Source organism: Capricornis sumatraensis, chromosome 11 (assembly GCF_032405125.1).
Source record: "Capricornis sumatraensis isolate serow.1 chromosome 11, serow.2, whole genome shotgun sequence".
NCBI lineage: Eukaryota > Metazoa > Chordata > Mammalia > Artiodactyla > Bovidae > Capricornis > Capricornis sumatraensis.
The window spans coordinates 75321006-75336506 of NC_091079.1; the positions used below are offsets into that span (position 1 = coordinate 75321006).

General features: G+C 43.6%; 1 protein-coding gene across 3 annotated transcripts in view; it reads left to right on the top strand.

The window, feature by feature from the left end:
- The first annotated feature begins 1695 nt into the window (after positions 1-1695).
- Positions 1696-15501, top strand: part of RSPO2 (R-spondin 2) — a 168843-nt gene continuing 155037 nt past the window's right edge. For 2 of the 3 annotated variants that reach the window (XM_068983952.1, XM_068983954.1), the window contains exon 1: positions 1696-1789. In XM_068983952.1, coding sequence (XP_068840053.1) covers positions 1696-1789 — 94 coding nt within the window. Of the gene's footprint in view, positions 1794-15501 lie in introns of all 3 variants that reach the window. The other variant, XM_068983953.1, reaches the window with a different exon arrangement.

The window sequence follows — 15501 nt, forward strand, 5'->3', positions numbered from 1 at the left end:
GGGAGGAGGATCATGAATAAGAAGTGTTTCAGTAAGAACTGAACTTCTCTTTGAAGAAGCAAGGCCCTAATTTCTAGAATACTGCAAGCAAGGGATCAAAGGTTTTTGGAAGTTTTTCTGGAGGAGACACAAAGTTAAGAAAGAAAACTTTTAAGGATAAGCAAAGGATTGGAACACCCCTTTCCTTCCCTAAACCGAGGACGCGTTTTAGATTCAGCTGTGCTAAGACATCTTCCTATAAAACAAAGCCAAGACGTAAATGTAAGAGTATCAGAGGTGTGGCATCTTTCGGGATGAGGCTCAAGTTTAAACTCCGCATCAGAAACAGCAGTCCCGGCTCAGAGCTCGGAAAGCAAGGTCTAGGAGAAGCCGTCGGTCAGGTCTTCCCGCAGGAAGGCCGGCGTCGCTGTTGGAACCGGCCCTGCAGCCCCAGAGCAGACGGCCTGGGGTGAAGACAGCTGGGCTGTAGGGCCGGCACAGTCTGGGGGTGCGCCTCCATCTCAGCCACTCTTCAGTTTAGCCACCTACTCCAGGAAAGCGCAGAGGGGACTCGCCTGGGGGTAGGCTCTCTGGAGGCTGTCAGCGCTCTTTAGGACCTCAGGGAAACCCGAGAGATTCTGGCTTTAGGACCCAGGAACTCCGAGGCAGCCCTGCCTTAGTTGCCTTGGACCACAGCACCACCTACTTATAGAAGCATCCCGAGCCTGCGCCCGGCTGCATCTCCATCGGAAAGTGCGCTCGCCATCCCTTCGCCCTCCCAGGAGCGTTCTGTCTCCCACAGTTTGAAAGGGAGAAACCTTAGCTGAAAAGTGGCTGTGGAGAGAGCTCTGGAAACCGCACAATTGGATACGGATCCAGAGAGTGAGAGCGGGCGTGCCCCTCGCCTGAGGATCGCACTCACCGGCGGGGACGCAGCATCCCAGAGGCTGCGGTCCCGCCCGCCCAGCCGCGCTCCTGCTAGGCGCGGTCAGTCCGGAGGAACCTCTGCGCGCTTCGAACCCATCGCGGCCGCCTGCACCCCAGAGCTGCCACGCGCTCCCTGTGGGTCTCGGCAAACTTTTCCCCAGTCCACGTGCTAGCGAGGTGTCTCGCTTCCCGATCCCGGGATGGAGCGCCGCGCCTAGGCACGCCGCGCAGCCTGAGACGTGAGTGCTCACGGTAGGCGACCCGCGCCCGCCACCGTGGCCACAGCGCCTGGGTACCCCACTGCTGGGCCCAAGGACCTAAGAGCGCGCCTTTAACCCTGCACCCTCGGGGACCGTGGAGCTCTTTTCTTTTTCCGAAGCGCCCGCGCAATGTCCCTTCCCCGGGGTCGCAGCCTGTAGGTCCGCGGAGGTTGCTAATTCACTGATTGTAATCACCTTGCTCTCCAAGTTGCCTGCAGCTGTGCGCTCCGGGTTAAGCCGCTCCGCGGCTCGCGCCAGGCAGTGAGCTCGCTTTTCCCCTCCCTTCCCTTCTTAAATTGGGACGCGTGAAGAGGCAGCTGCCTCCCTGGGCCTCTCTCCACCCGGCTTTTCCTCCTCGTCTCTCAGGTTCAAGGCGGAGAGATGCCGAACTGACCCGCGCGGCCCCCCTGGCTAGTGGAGGCTCGCCCCCTCGGCGTCTTCCCCAGCAGCGCGGTCTGCGCCGGCTCCTCGGATGAGCCCTCCAGTTCCCCTACTTTGAGAGGCGTCTCTCCCCCGCCCGACCGCCCAGATGCAGTTTCGTCTCTTCTCTTTTGCCCTCATCATCCTGAACTGTATGGATTACAGCCACTGCCAAGGCAATCGATGGAGACGCAGTAAGAGAGGTGGGTTCTACTCTGCCGGAGCCGCGTGGGGTTCGGGGGCGCCGGCGGCGGCACTCGCACCCGGGCTCAGGTGGGCAGGGCCGTGCCCTCCACCCGGCCTTCGGGCTCCTCACTTTCCAGGCCCCGGGGCGCTGCCGAGAACTGGGTCTTTTCTGTCCTCCGGAGACGGAGGCGCGGCGAGCCGGGTGAGCCGGGCTTCCTGCGGGCGCTCCGGGCTGAGAGGTGCGGTCCGCACCCACGTTAGCTGTCGAGCTTCTACTTCTGAACTCTTCGCTTTAGGTCTCTCTCTCTCTTTTTTTTAATCTGGCTTCCTTTTTTTTCTTGTTATTTTTTTTTTTTTGTCCTTTTCTCTTTTTAGTCCTCTCAACTATCTCCCCTGCTCTCATTTTTCTCTATCTTCGCCACCCACGTGCGCCCCAAACCCGGTCCCCAGATGGTTTTCGACACGGCCTACCTACAACTGTGTGTGTGTGTCTGTGCTGTGTCTGTGCGCGCGTGTGGGCCAGAAAGCGCTAGCGAGAGGGCTGGGGAGGGGTACCAAGTCGCTGTGGAGGATCTGCATTTCCAGGAAAAGAGCAATACTGTCTTCCTCTGGACCTTAAGACGAGGTGGAAGGACTCACTGAACTTGGTACACTGAGCAGCAACTCGTGCGCAGGTTGTTTGTTGTGGGGGCGGGGGAGGATGTTCGCTGGCATAATATTTTGGGGACAGGCCCGAGTTTGCCCTCTGCGTTTACTTCCCTCACAAGCAGTTATTTCTGAGGTTCCTGGCCTCGGTGACACTCACTTATGGCTTTTTAGCCGCCTCTCCCTCTCCATCACCTGTGTGCGCTGCCGGAAGGCCAGTGGAAGCCTCCAGAACGGTTTTAGAGAGCTAGCTTCCCCGAAGATTTAGTGCGCCCGTGTTTGAGTCCTGCTACGGCTGCAGCTAATCTAACTTCATTTTAGGGGCAGGGCTGGTAAACACAATTAAGTCTCCTGAAGGACTGAAACACAAACCACAACACTGCCACCGCCAACACACACACTCACCTTGCACTACTGTCTCGCGGAAGGTGGACAGCAGCTCCCCAGAGCTTATCCATCTTGGTCTAGCAATTTGGATTTATGCGCAGTTAGAATTTGTCCTGAGGTTGACAGATTTGGATTTTTCTGGGATGTGAATGTCTCGCTCGACCTGTGATGTGGGTTGTTTCTGACTCATTTTATGGACTCTCCAGTCCTGCATCCAGATTTTGGAGAGAGCTTTTTGCGCCCTTATTTTTTCAAAGCTTTTTAGGACGTCGTTAAGCTGTTCTCACCTACCCACAGGGCTGAAGGTTGGCCGGCCTGAGGGCAGAGCCCAGGACAGCTGGTCGTGTGCGATTTCCGCCGCCTCCCCTCTCCAATTGACACCATGGAGCTGTGCTTAAAAAGGACACCCTGTTCTCCAACCCCCGTTTCTCTTACTCTTGGTCTCTCGTTTCTGACATTTCGAAAATGCTTATCTTCACAAGTTTTTCTGAATAAATACATTAGGGAGGAATTTCTTCCCAGAGGCTGTCAAAGTTTACTATTGTTATGACTTGCAAAAGTCCCTTTCCATCTCCTTCACCTCCTTTTCCTTTCTCCACCCCAGTATTTTCTTTCCAGGTATCACTTGGTAGAGCTGGCAGGTTTTGATTACACTGTGGTCAAAGTGTTTGGAGAGGTTCCCCCCCACCCTCCTCCTTATAAATAGAGGTTACAGTCTATTTAATTGAAAAGACTAACATTCAACTTAACAGAAAGAGCTAAAACCCTTCGCCAAATTCTTGTTTATTAAATGACTTGCTAATTCAGCGATGTCTTTCTGATCCACACTGCTTGTTGCATTGTGGTTGAATGGGGAGCAATTGAGCTTGTTGCTTTAGTAGAACTTAACACATAGATGTTCTTTGGTGGAGCATGGCTTTACAGCACCCCTGCGGCCAGAAGCGATACTGCATGCTTTTATTTGCAGTGCCATCTCTAAAGTTCTGCCTATGCCGCCTCAAGTATCTGATGCACAACCTATTTGTTTCAAAGCTGCTTTAGCAAAATCTCATGGCAATTACAGCTACATCCCCAAGTGCTGACCTTTAGAAACCCAATTCTAAAGTCTGCAACTTTTGCCACTGCAGTAACTTTTGCCAGACAAACCTTTCAATTTAATAAAATTCAAATGCTTTCAAACTACATATAAACTAGTAAGGTTGTAAAGGAAAAAAAAAAATCACAGTGTGTGTGTTTCCCTTAACAGATGTCCCTTCCCAAACCTCAAGCTGCTGGCTAAAATAACTTCGGTCCTTAAAAGTGACCACACTATCTGTGCCAACAAAAGGCATACTGTGTTTTTAATTAAAAGTGGAACTACTTAAAGGGCTGGCTAGACAGTGTAGGGTGATAGTAGCTTTTCTGCTTTGCAAGGAAGCTTAAGGATTGCATTGTGAGAGTACTGAAATGAAGAGAGATCTAACTCAGGTTGTGTGAATTGTCCCTCTTCACAGGCTTAAGCTGGTTTTAATTGATCTCATGTCCGCTGATTGATCATACACCAATTGTTGCGCATACCAAACAATTGGCTTTCCCAAAGGAGATTGATTTAAATTAGTTCCTTGGTGAATGCTTGAGTACTAGCCAAATCATGTCAGTAGTGACAGTTGACATGCTGGAGCCTATTGTGGTACCAGCATTTCCCCTTTTCCCTTTGTTTTGGATGGTGGCAGTTAAGTATTACCTTCTAGGAAGAAAAGTGATTAGTACCATTAAAAAAAAAAGGTGCTGTGGCTTAGAAGATCAGTTATTTTCTTGACTTTGTGCTGTGATGTCGGCAGCAATGATATCAGGATTGGTTAGGCTAATGCCTGGGATCTGATTCTTTGCCTTTTTTTCATATTCCATCTGCAAATAATCAAACCTTCACTGTGGAGCATTCTCAGAACTCCTTTGGCATTATGTTTAGTCTGCTCTATGATCTCAGATGCTCTATAATATCATTTTCTTAATGAAATAAAATTCTTGGCAGAGATCAGATAATTTAGTCAGTTAAAATCAATTGCATCCAGTCTAGAATAGAGAGCAAATATATCATTTAACTCTATGCTTTATTTCAAAATATGGCCAGAGGATTAGAGACTAGAATATCAGATAAAACTTGAGACCATCATAAACAACACTAGCCACCTACGAGTCTTTTGTCTGCTTATTTAGAAAACAAAAGAAGACAATAGAAATGCATTTGATAGTGACTGCTGGGGCCTGGCAGCAATATATTCGAAAGTAAGGCACAAACACAATAGTGTGAATGGATTTCTTATAGAGGGGAGACACATGCCAATGTTTTGAAAAGCTGATTGACAACCCGTGTTTTGTCTACGTGGTAACAGTTGTAACTCATTGGCCCTCTCACTCCCCAGTCCCTTTTGAAAATATAGTCATTATTAGCTACTGTTAACCCCTATAGCCTGAATCTATCTTGGGCCCTCTTAAGATTTATTTGCGTGGTAAACTGGGTTATTCAATTTGTTTTATTTGGGGGGTTGGTTGTAAGTCACATTTCAGGCTGAATTACTGAAAAGTGGATAGATATCATGACTTTATTATGGTATTCCTAGGATTTCTTGACTTTAGTGATTTCATTTTGTATACCTTTTGTCCCAGTGATTTTTACCGGTCACAAATTTGCCAGGGATTTGTGAAAACTTCATGAAACTCTTTAAAGCAGCAAGGCTCCCAGACATGTAATTGTGTTTCTGGTGGTCTGATGGTAGGGGGCGCGATATGACAAGTGTTTCCTGCTATAGCCTTTTCCCTACTGAAGCTTCAGCTTCTCCCTCCATAACTGCGCATTTTCCTATATGATTAGCCTTGGCTTCTTCCATGAAACAAATGTTTATCACAAATAGTATGGTATGTTTCTGGCAACTTTGGTTAAAAAAAAAAACAACTCATGTTTTCTCTTAAAACTTGTAGCGCTGAATTAATTTGTATTTTTAAAAATTGAATGAAAAGATGTGGAGATATTTACAAGTTTCACAAGTACTTTTAATGATAGCTCATTTCTCACAGTATTCTTTGAAAATAAAAATGGCACATGGAACATATTAACCTACTCTTAAAAGCTTCAAAATACATTTTGTATGCTTGCCTTTTTAAGTTCCAGAGTGTTTCAGAAAAGCTCGGTGTGATGTTTAACTTTGTAGCATAAATACATGCTTTCTTTTCTTCTGTTGTTAATGGGGTTTTCTTTCAACATAATTCTGAGTTTTTCTGGCTAGTATCTTACCAATGCACAGAGGTTAGAAAGTTGCCATGTCCTAGCCAACATCTTACTCTGCTCCTGAAATTTGGAAGTGATTAAGAATAGGTGACATTTCGTCAGGCCTCCACTTAATTCTGGCTTTGTTAACTGTTTATAAATTCAGCTTGGGTAGAATCCAATGTTTGCAGAAATCACAAGTTAGAAATGACACTTCTAATTTCTTAATGAACAGCCACCTCTTGATTTATTCAGAGACTAACTGGCCAGTTTATAGATTGTCCCGGCCACTTTTTATTCCTTTTCTCCCAACTGACTGCCGTTTGAACCTTTTTTTTTTTTTCCTGGAAATAAGCACTCTTACACCTCCCAAATTCAGGAAATAGATGACAGACAAATCACTCGACATAATATTTCAGAACCACACTGCTAAAAGGAGGTAGTAAGCTCAAAATATTCTTTTTTCAAAATGTTGTGATGTTCGTTCTCCTCCCCCTCCATTATCTGCCACAGTCAAGGATTGACCATTAGATAAAGAGTGTCGCGTGTCATATTGGTAAGTTTTCACATTTTGAACTGGAAGGCACTAATTAATACAGTACATAAATAATGTATAATCATATATGATAGGGAAGGCATATCTATTACATGCTTATACGTGTGTGTATATGTAGGTGTGTGTGGAGGGGGGACAGTATGACCATGGATGGTTGGCTTTTTGTAACTAAAAGGGACTTTTGCTCATCTTTCCCGTTTTCCATCTTGTTCTCAGGAGCAGGACAGGGGTCAAGAGGAAAGCTGTAGGTGAGGGGTTGAGGACTAGGAGAGGGAATGGGTAAGGACACAGTGTTCTCACTCTTTCCAAGGCCCACCCCTCCCCTGTCTTTCTCGCCTCTAGGACCTTTCTGTATGAGTAGCCCTCTTTTCAAGCAGGCTGCTGTCCCTCTTGTCCTGAAATTTCCTTCTTCCTCGTATTTCTTTCCAGCCTTGTGCTTCACGTCAGCCCTTCTCTCTTCTTGCCTTATGATCCTCTTTCATTCACTCTCTGCAATCTGTCACAGCCTGGCTTCTACCTCTGTTTTATGGGAAGGATTTTCCTAGTGGTCATCCATGCTCAGTACTCACCTCAACGCCAACACCGCCTATGTCGTTCCGGTCCCCTCCTGTCACTAAGATGATCACTCCTTTCCACGGTTTTTTTCTCTCTTAGTGACACGGTGCTCTAGTTTTGCCTCCCATATTCTGTGCATTTTCCTTCTTTGGTGGTCTCATTCACAGTCGGAGTATGCTAGTATTTCCTTACTTTTCTTCTTTCCCTTGGAGGATTTTATCCATCCCTGTATGCTCAACTGCTTTTTCCATGTAAAGTTCTTTAGCTCTATCCCCCATTTTTTTTGAGCTTCAGGTTATATTACTTTCTGATTTCCCAGCTACTGCTGTATGGATAGATACTTCATACACCCTCATATGTGGATAGATACTCCATTCCATGCACACTAAACTTGACAATGCAGTCCCTCTTCTATCAGTTCAGTTCAGTCGCTCAGTCGTGTCGGACTCTTTGTGACCCCATGAATCACAGCACGCCAGGCCTCCCTGTCCATCACCAACTCCCGGAGTTCACTCAGCCTCCCTGTCCATCACCAACTCCCGGAGTTCACTCAGCCTCACGTCCATCGAGTCCGTGATGCCATCCAGCCATCTCGGGCTCTCTCCCAGATATGTTCCTCTGCTTGTTCTCCTTTTTCCTGTTCACGGGCTTCTGTGTGTCAAGGCTGGAAGCCTCACTGCAGTCTTTGGCTTTCCCGTTGTCTCTGTTATTGGTTTATTCAGTCTTAGGAGGAGGTATCAGAAATGTTGCTTGTATCTACCCGATACTTTCCATTCCCAAAGGTATTTCCTAGTTCAGATCCTCAGTCACTCCTCATCTCTCATCATCCACTTCCTCCTCACTCCATCCTTTACAATGCTGCCACACTGAATTTTTCTCAATGTGATCCACAGATGTGAGCATGTTACTTCTTTGCTAATAAACCTGAAACCTCCCAGGTCTCCATATTGACTTAAGAATAAGTTCCAGCTTCTTTCACTTTACATTCAAGGGCACTCCACCATCTGATCACAGCCTTTTTCTAATCTTCCACCACCATGAAAGTACTGTACGCTCAAGCTATACTAAATTATTTCATTTTCAACCATACCATTGTGTTGTCATGCTTTTGTGTTGTTGAGCATGCTGTTTGTTGTGTTTGTTAAATAAAATGTCACCGCCTCTGTGAAGCCTTCCTGGAATTTTCCCTAAAACCTTGCTTAGCTTTTCATGCTACTCCTAAAGGACTCTCATTTTACCTTTATTCTGGTTACTTTTCTATATATTGAGCTCCTCTAGGGCAGAACTTTGGCACATTCATCTTCAGTTCAGTTCAGTCACTCAGTTGTGTCCACCTCTTTGCGACCCCATAAATTGCACCACGCTAGGCCTCCCTGTCAATCGCCAGCTCCCGGAGTTCACCCAAACTCTTGTCCATCAAGTCAGTGATGCCATCCAGCCATCTCATCCTCTGTCGTCCCCTTCTTCTCCTGCCCCCAATCCCTCCCAGCATCAGAGTCTTTTCTAATGAGTCAACTCTTTGCATGAGGTGATTTTGGAGCCCCAAAAAAATAAAGTCTGACACTGTTTCCACTGTTTCCCCATCTATTTCCCATGAAGTGATGGGACCAGATGCCATGATCTTCGTTTTCTGAACGTTGAGCTTTAAGCCAGCCTTTTCACTCTCCTCTTTCACTTTCATCAAGAGGCTTTTTAGTTCCTCTTCACTTTCTGCCATAAGGGTGGTGTCATACTGCTCAAACCAGGCCAAGTAGAGTGCTTCCTACACAAGTTGTGCCTGAACAAAAAAGTCATTGAGATGTTGTTGTTTGCTCTTAAAATAATGCTAATTACTTAATGAGAAAATTTTTCTTGTTGTTGAGGGGGTCAGCTTTCAACTTTTTATTTTGTATCGGGTATAGCTGATTTACAATGTTGTGATAGTTTCAGGTGAACAGTGAAGGGACTCAGCCACACATATACGCATGTTCATTCTCCAACTCCCCACCACCCAGGCTGCCACATGACATTGAGCAGAGTTATCTGCACTTTACAGTAGGTCCTTGTTGGTTATCCATTTAAATTATAGCAGTGTGTACATGTCCATCCCAGACTCCCTAACTGTCCCTTCCCCCAAGAAACTGCACCTTCATTCTCTAAGTCTGTGAATCTGTTTTATAAGTTCATTCGTGTCATTTCTTCTTAGATTCCACATGTAAGGGGTTTCATGTAATGTGTCTCTTCCTCTGTCTGACTTCTTCACTCAGTATGACAATCTCTAGGTCCATCCATGTTGCTGCAAACGGTAGAAATGTTTTTTGTTTTAAATTCAAAGTTCTTTGCACATAGTTGAAGTCTGGATGAATAATTAGATAATAGATATAACTTCATTATTTACTGTTCTTTAGAGTTTAAAGATAAGCAGTGCTGACATATGAAAGCATCCCCAGCCTGGCCTTATTCTGAAGCCTCTGATGGTCCTCAGGATTTCACAGAATACATGAGTGCCCTTGTGTGTTCTCCTATACCTGTTTATTATGTGGATGATAGAGGATGAGTTGGGGCAGGGGAGGGGAAACTGGGAGTAACCTGTATCTAAAGATACTTCTAGAAAAACAAAAAATAAAAACAAATAAATTATAAATAAATAAAAATACTTCTAAATAAAGGGCCAAAAGGGGGTTTTATTTCCAAACTCTTTTTCTGTATGAATAATTATTTAGACCAAAAGGAAAGTAGTTTTTATCTTCTTAAAAGGCAATCATATTAATAACATAAATTAGTTCAGGCAGACATTCAATCTTATATTTATGACTTCAGAGTAAGATAGCTATGTAGGCATACCTATGAGAGACAGGGGTGTGTGTGCGTGGGTATTACAAATTTCGGTGTAGATGTGAATACTACTACATAGTTTCTGTCCAGTGCCTACCAGGAGAACACAGACATTTTGCTGCTGTTTGAAGGACCTGAGACTGGCTTGACTAAATGAAGCAGCTGAGGTGCTTACTGAAATGTGTTATTTAAGAACCCAATAGTTAAGTGGAAGAGAGCTAGAACTAGAACCCAGCCCTCCTGAGCTCACTGACTTTTCCTGAACAAAGTACAGTTTCAACATAAGCATTCATTTTAAAAGAAGGAATCACCTTTGAAGTCATTCAAATGCTCTTTGGATCCAGAGTTTCACTGAGCCTCAGAACTTGCTGCAACTCAATAATGCTAACATAACTGGTGTTAAGGAACTTGAAACTGAGGTTTAGGGCTGTAAAACATCCTGATGCTGGGAAAGATGGAAAGCAGGAGGAGAAGGGGACAACAGAAGATGAGATTGTTGGATGGCATCACCTATTCAATGGACATGAGTTTGAGCAAGCTCCAGGAGATAGTGAAGGACAGGGAGGCCTGGTAGGCTGCAGTCTATGGGGTCACTAAGAGTTGGACATGACTGAGCGACTTCACTTTTACTTTTCACTTTCATGCATTGGAGAAGGAAATGGCAACCCACTCCAGTGTTCTTGCCTGGAGAATCCCAGGGACGAGGAAGCCTGCTGGGCTGCTGTCTATGGGGTCACACAGAGTCGGACACGACTGAAGCGACTTAGCAGCAGCAGCAGCAATAGCCAGAACAATTATGTGCATGTCTCTGAGGGTGTGCTTGTGCATTTGTATATAAATATGTGTGTGGTAGGTGTGTGCATGTATGTGTGTATATATATATATAATATATACATATATATACACATTTATATCATGAAACCATCGTATGATCAGAATAGTCAATCAAAGTTAGAGGAAAGCTAGTAAGTATTATTTTTACTCTAAAATGTCAAGAAACTATAATTCTAGGTAGTTCTTCACCTTATCTAGTCATTTTGGGGAAAACCTTTACAATTTACTTAAAGCCATTTGATTTTTTTCATCAGCTGCTGAAAGATACTAAAAGCGCTTATAAAACAACTGGCTCTACACACTTTTTTTGAGCAAAGCTTCTTAACTTGGGGTCCAGAGATGGGGTCAGGGATTTTGTGAGTCTCCAAATATTTTCTTTCTTTTTTTGAGCGTAAAGAGAGATTCTAGAGCTTTCACTGCAGTCTTAAAGTGGCCATGGTTATCTTTCCTTAAAGCAGTTAAGAAGCATTGGTTAAAGAAATAGAAGGTAGACCGTATTAATGAGCATGATGCCCATTGGCTGCTTCAAATTCAAATAGATATTTGTTTCCTAAAAGTTTATTTTCAGTGTGTGGGTTTCCAGCCATTTGCCATGTGTGTACTTCATAATATGAGGACACATTGGAAACACTACCTCAAGACTTATTTCAGTAAGTAATTACTTGGCTAATATTCCCTTTCTCAAAGGCAATAGTTGTTATATTGTCTCTATTCCCTAAAAAGTTTATAAAAGTACAAAATAAACAAAATAAGGGGCTCTGTTAAAACTTCTCGTATGGTCTAATTTTTATCTCGTTAACTAAACAGTAATATAAAGTTTTAGAAATGAGTGTTGCAATTTTCCAGCTGACGATGTGCAGTGCTGGCATTGATGGGATTTGTATGTATCACGCTGCCAGTTCACAGACCGGTCAGAACCAGGCAGAGTACTCTTGACTTCTGACCAAGCGTGCTTTTACTAGATTTTTGCTGCCTGGTCACCACACTTAGAATTTTCCTACTCTGATGGCCTTAGTCTCTTACCTATCGATGGACTGAGCAATCCAACCAGCCACCAGCTTTTAAAACAGACCAATAGAGGGCGCACTTTGCATTCTTTTCCTCGTGCTTTGTTCTAGGAAGTTCTGTAGGTTTTGTGCTTGCCTTGCTCTCTCTGTCCAGTAGGTTCAGGTGGCAAACCTGTTCTGCAATTTCCAGTAAGACTGATACTGTGAATAACTTGACTTCCTCATGGAGAGGAAGGGGAAAAAATCATAAAGAGAGCTTTCAGTTTTACTGAAATGTCTGGTTTTGGTACCTAGACTCCTTATGACAAGACCTTCTCACCAAAAGGCAAACTTAACCAACCTCACAATTTTAATAACTGTGAGGCAGAGATTAAGCCTAGAGATTGTGTTAACCTGGAAGTGCATTACAGCTTCTGTAGCTACTTTGGAAAACATTAGTTTTTATTTTTTTAAAAAGAAGGTTTACCATAAGGTACATGCCTTAAAGTGTAAGCAGTTGGTAAAATTTGGAGTTGACCAAACGACTTCAAGTTAATACTTCTCAATTGTTTGTCAAATTCTGTAATCTTTATGTAGAGACCCATTTCATTCAACAGATCTCTCACGTTGTAACCCTTTGAAAATGGTAAAAATTGTACGATCTTATCTTGAAAATCCAAAGTTTAATTTTTTTAGGTTCTCTTTCCCCTTCATGTAATAAAGTCTGATAGAAAACTTAATTCTGTCCCCTTGTTGTTGATCACCTTCCATTTTGTATTTTTTCTTTTTGTAATCTATTTCATTTTGTAATGCCTTTTTCTTGTAGTCAAAAGATAGCTTTTGAAATTCCCTGGCAGTCCAGTTGTTAGGGGTAGGAGACTAATTTGAAAAACCAAATGTTGTTTGATAGTGGACAGCGGTGGTTCCCAGAAGTGTGATTAGTGGGTTGAGGTTAGTTTGGCTGCGGAGCATGGGTAGCTATTCACACCACTCCCGGTGGTCAGTAAGTCATGTAGTGACTGATGTGATTCTTGACCGAATCTGGCAATTATGAAAGATTTCTCTGTCCCCTCTTTAAATAATACTACCCTGAACATTGATTTAGGGCTGAACAATTGTCCTTTGAACATTGATTGTTTAAAGTTATAAATTTTGTGCAATTTAATTGTTCTTATGTAGAAGTGAAAATAACTACTACTTTGCAGCTGCTGTGGGTGATCTCAATGATTTTGACTCAAAAGTGACTCAACGTAAATAATAACTGTTCTAAAGGCTTTGGCAAGCTTGGAGTCGTCCTCTTTTTTTGTTGTTGTTGTTGAATTCTGAGGGAGTTTTGAAGAAATGGGAGAACTTGGACCTAGTGAGAAGAGGAAAGAGCAAAAATAGGATCAGTTCTTTCCAGGACTTGAGGCATGTCTATACCAGAGCCTTCCTGCAAAGTGTGTTTCAATCCATTACCACTCTGTCAAATGTAATTTAAATAAAAGGATGTGATTCATTTTTTTGGGATTCAGGCAAGATGGAGGCTCACAGGGAGGAAGAGTATGGCTTATATTTAAGAAACTATCCGTTCATGTAAAAGACTCCTTCTTGATGCCCTGAATCATTGGAAATTGCCCTTCTCCAACAGTAGAGCATATCTCTTAAGGGTATTGTAAAAACAGTGGCTGTACTGAGTGTAGAGAAATATTGGAGGGCCACTCACACTGTAAGAGCCATGATGAGGACACTTGCAACGCATCTGATGTCCAGTTCAGTCGCTCAGTCGTGTCTGACTCTTTGCGACCCCATGAATCGAAGCACGCCAGGCCTCCCTGTCCATCACCAACTTCCAGAGTTCACTCAGACTCGCGTCCATTGAGTCAGTGATGCCATCCAGCCATCTCATCCTCTGTCGTCCCCTTCTCCTCCTGCCCCCAATCCCTTCCAGCATCAGAGTCTTTTCCAATGAGTCAACTCTTCGCATCAGGTGGCCAAAGTACTGGAGTGTCAGCTTTAGCATCATTCCTTCCAAAGAAATCCCAGGGTTGATCTCCTTCAGAATGGACTGGTTGGATCTTCTTGCAGTCCAAGGGACTCTCAAGAGTCTTCTCCAACACCACAGTTCAAAAGCATCAATTCTTCGGCGCTCAGCCTTCTTCACAGTCCAACTCTCACATCCATACATGACCACTGGAAAAACATAGCCTTGACTAGACGGACCTTAGTTGGCAAAGTAATGTCTCTTCCTTTGAATATGCTATCTAGGTTGGTCATAACTTTTCTTCCAAGGAGTAAGTGTCTTTTAATTTCATGGCTGCAGTCACCATCTGCAGTGATTTTGGACCCCCCCAAAATAAAGTCTGACACTGTTTCCACTGGTTCTCCATCTATTTCCCATGAAGTGATGGGACTGGATGCCATGATCTTTCTTTTTCACTCTCCTCTTTTACCTTCATCAAGAGGCGTTTCAGTTCCTCCTCACTTTCTGCCATAAGGGTGGTGTCATCTGCATATCTGAGGTTATTGATATTTCTCCCAGCAATCTTGATTCCAGCTTGTGCTTCTTCCAGCCCAGCGTTTCTCATGATGTACTCTGCATAGAAGTTAAATAAGCAGGGTGACAATATACAGGCTTGCCGCACTCCTTTTCCTATTTGGAACCAGTCTGTTGTTCCATGTCCAGTTCTAACTGTTGCTTCCTGGCCTGCATACAGATTTCTCAGGAGGCAGGTCAGGTGGTCTGGTATTCCCATCTCTTTCAGAATTTTCCACAGTTTATTGTGATCCACACAGTCAAAGGCTTTGGCATAGTCAATAAAGCAGAAATAGCTGTTTTCCTGGAACTCTCTTGCTTTTTCCATGATCCAGCAGATGTTGGCAATTTGATCTCTGGTTCCTCTGCCTTTCCTAAAACCAGCTTGACCATCAGGAAGTTCACGGTTCACGTATTGCTGATGTCTAAGAGGTGTGTAAATAGAAATTTGTGCTGGCAATTATTTGGACTCAAATTATAAGACCTAACTGTGTCCTTCCTAAATAGAGGACACTAAACAAAATTCTTTAGATTCTGCATCTCATTCCTCTGAGTTATGAGTCTAAGTTTCAATGATAAATATCATCCATGTTGAAGTTTAATCTGAATTCTCAAAAAGCAAAAGATATTTCTCAGTTGGTACATGACCATGATGTCAGTTTCAAGAACATTTCATTGTAAGAAAGTCAGATTTCAATGCAGCTATAACCAGCATGGGTTTTACCGTACAAATACTTTGCTTTCTTTAATGGGGTGACTAGACTGGAAGATAAAGAAGCATTTGACAAAAAAACTTATTAATCATACTACTTTGCACTTATGAAAGCATAATAGGCTTAAAAATTCTTTTGGAACACAGAAATGCATGCATATTATGCAATATTAAGATTATGTTACTTGAATTACATTTGACAGAGTGGTGAGTAACGATTGATACACTCTGGTACAATAAAGGACTTCTCTTCAGTCTCGTTTGGAACAGTATTTTCTTAATGTTTTGGTTGAATACAGATGGCATGTTAACCACACTTTTGCATAATATGAAGTTGAAGAGGACATTAAATGTTGGTTGGTTACAAAAAGATCCTGATGGCTGGGAATAATAGCAGGAGGAACTTATGAATAAAATATTTTTTTAAAAATTTGGCTGAATTTGGTCAGTAATTTGGCTGAATCAGGTCTCAGCTGTGGTA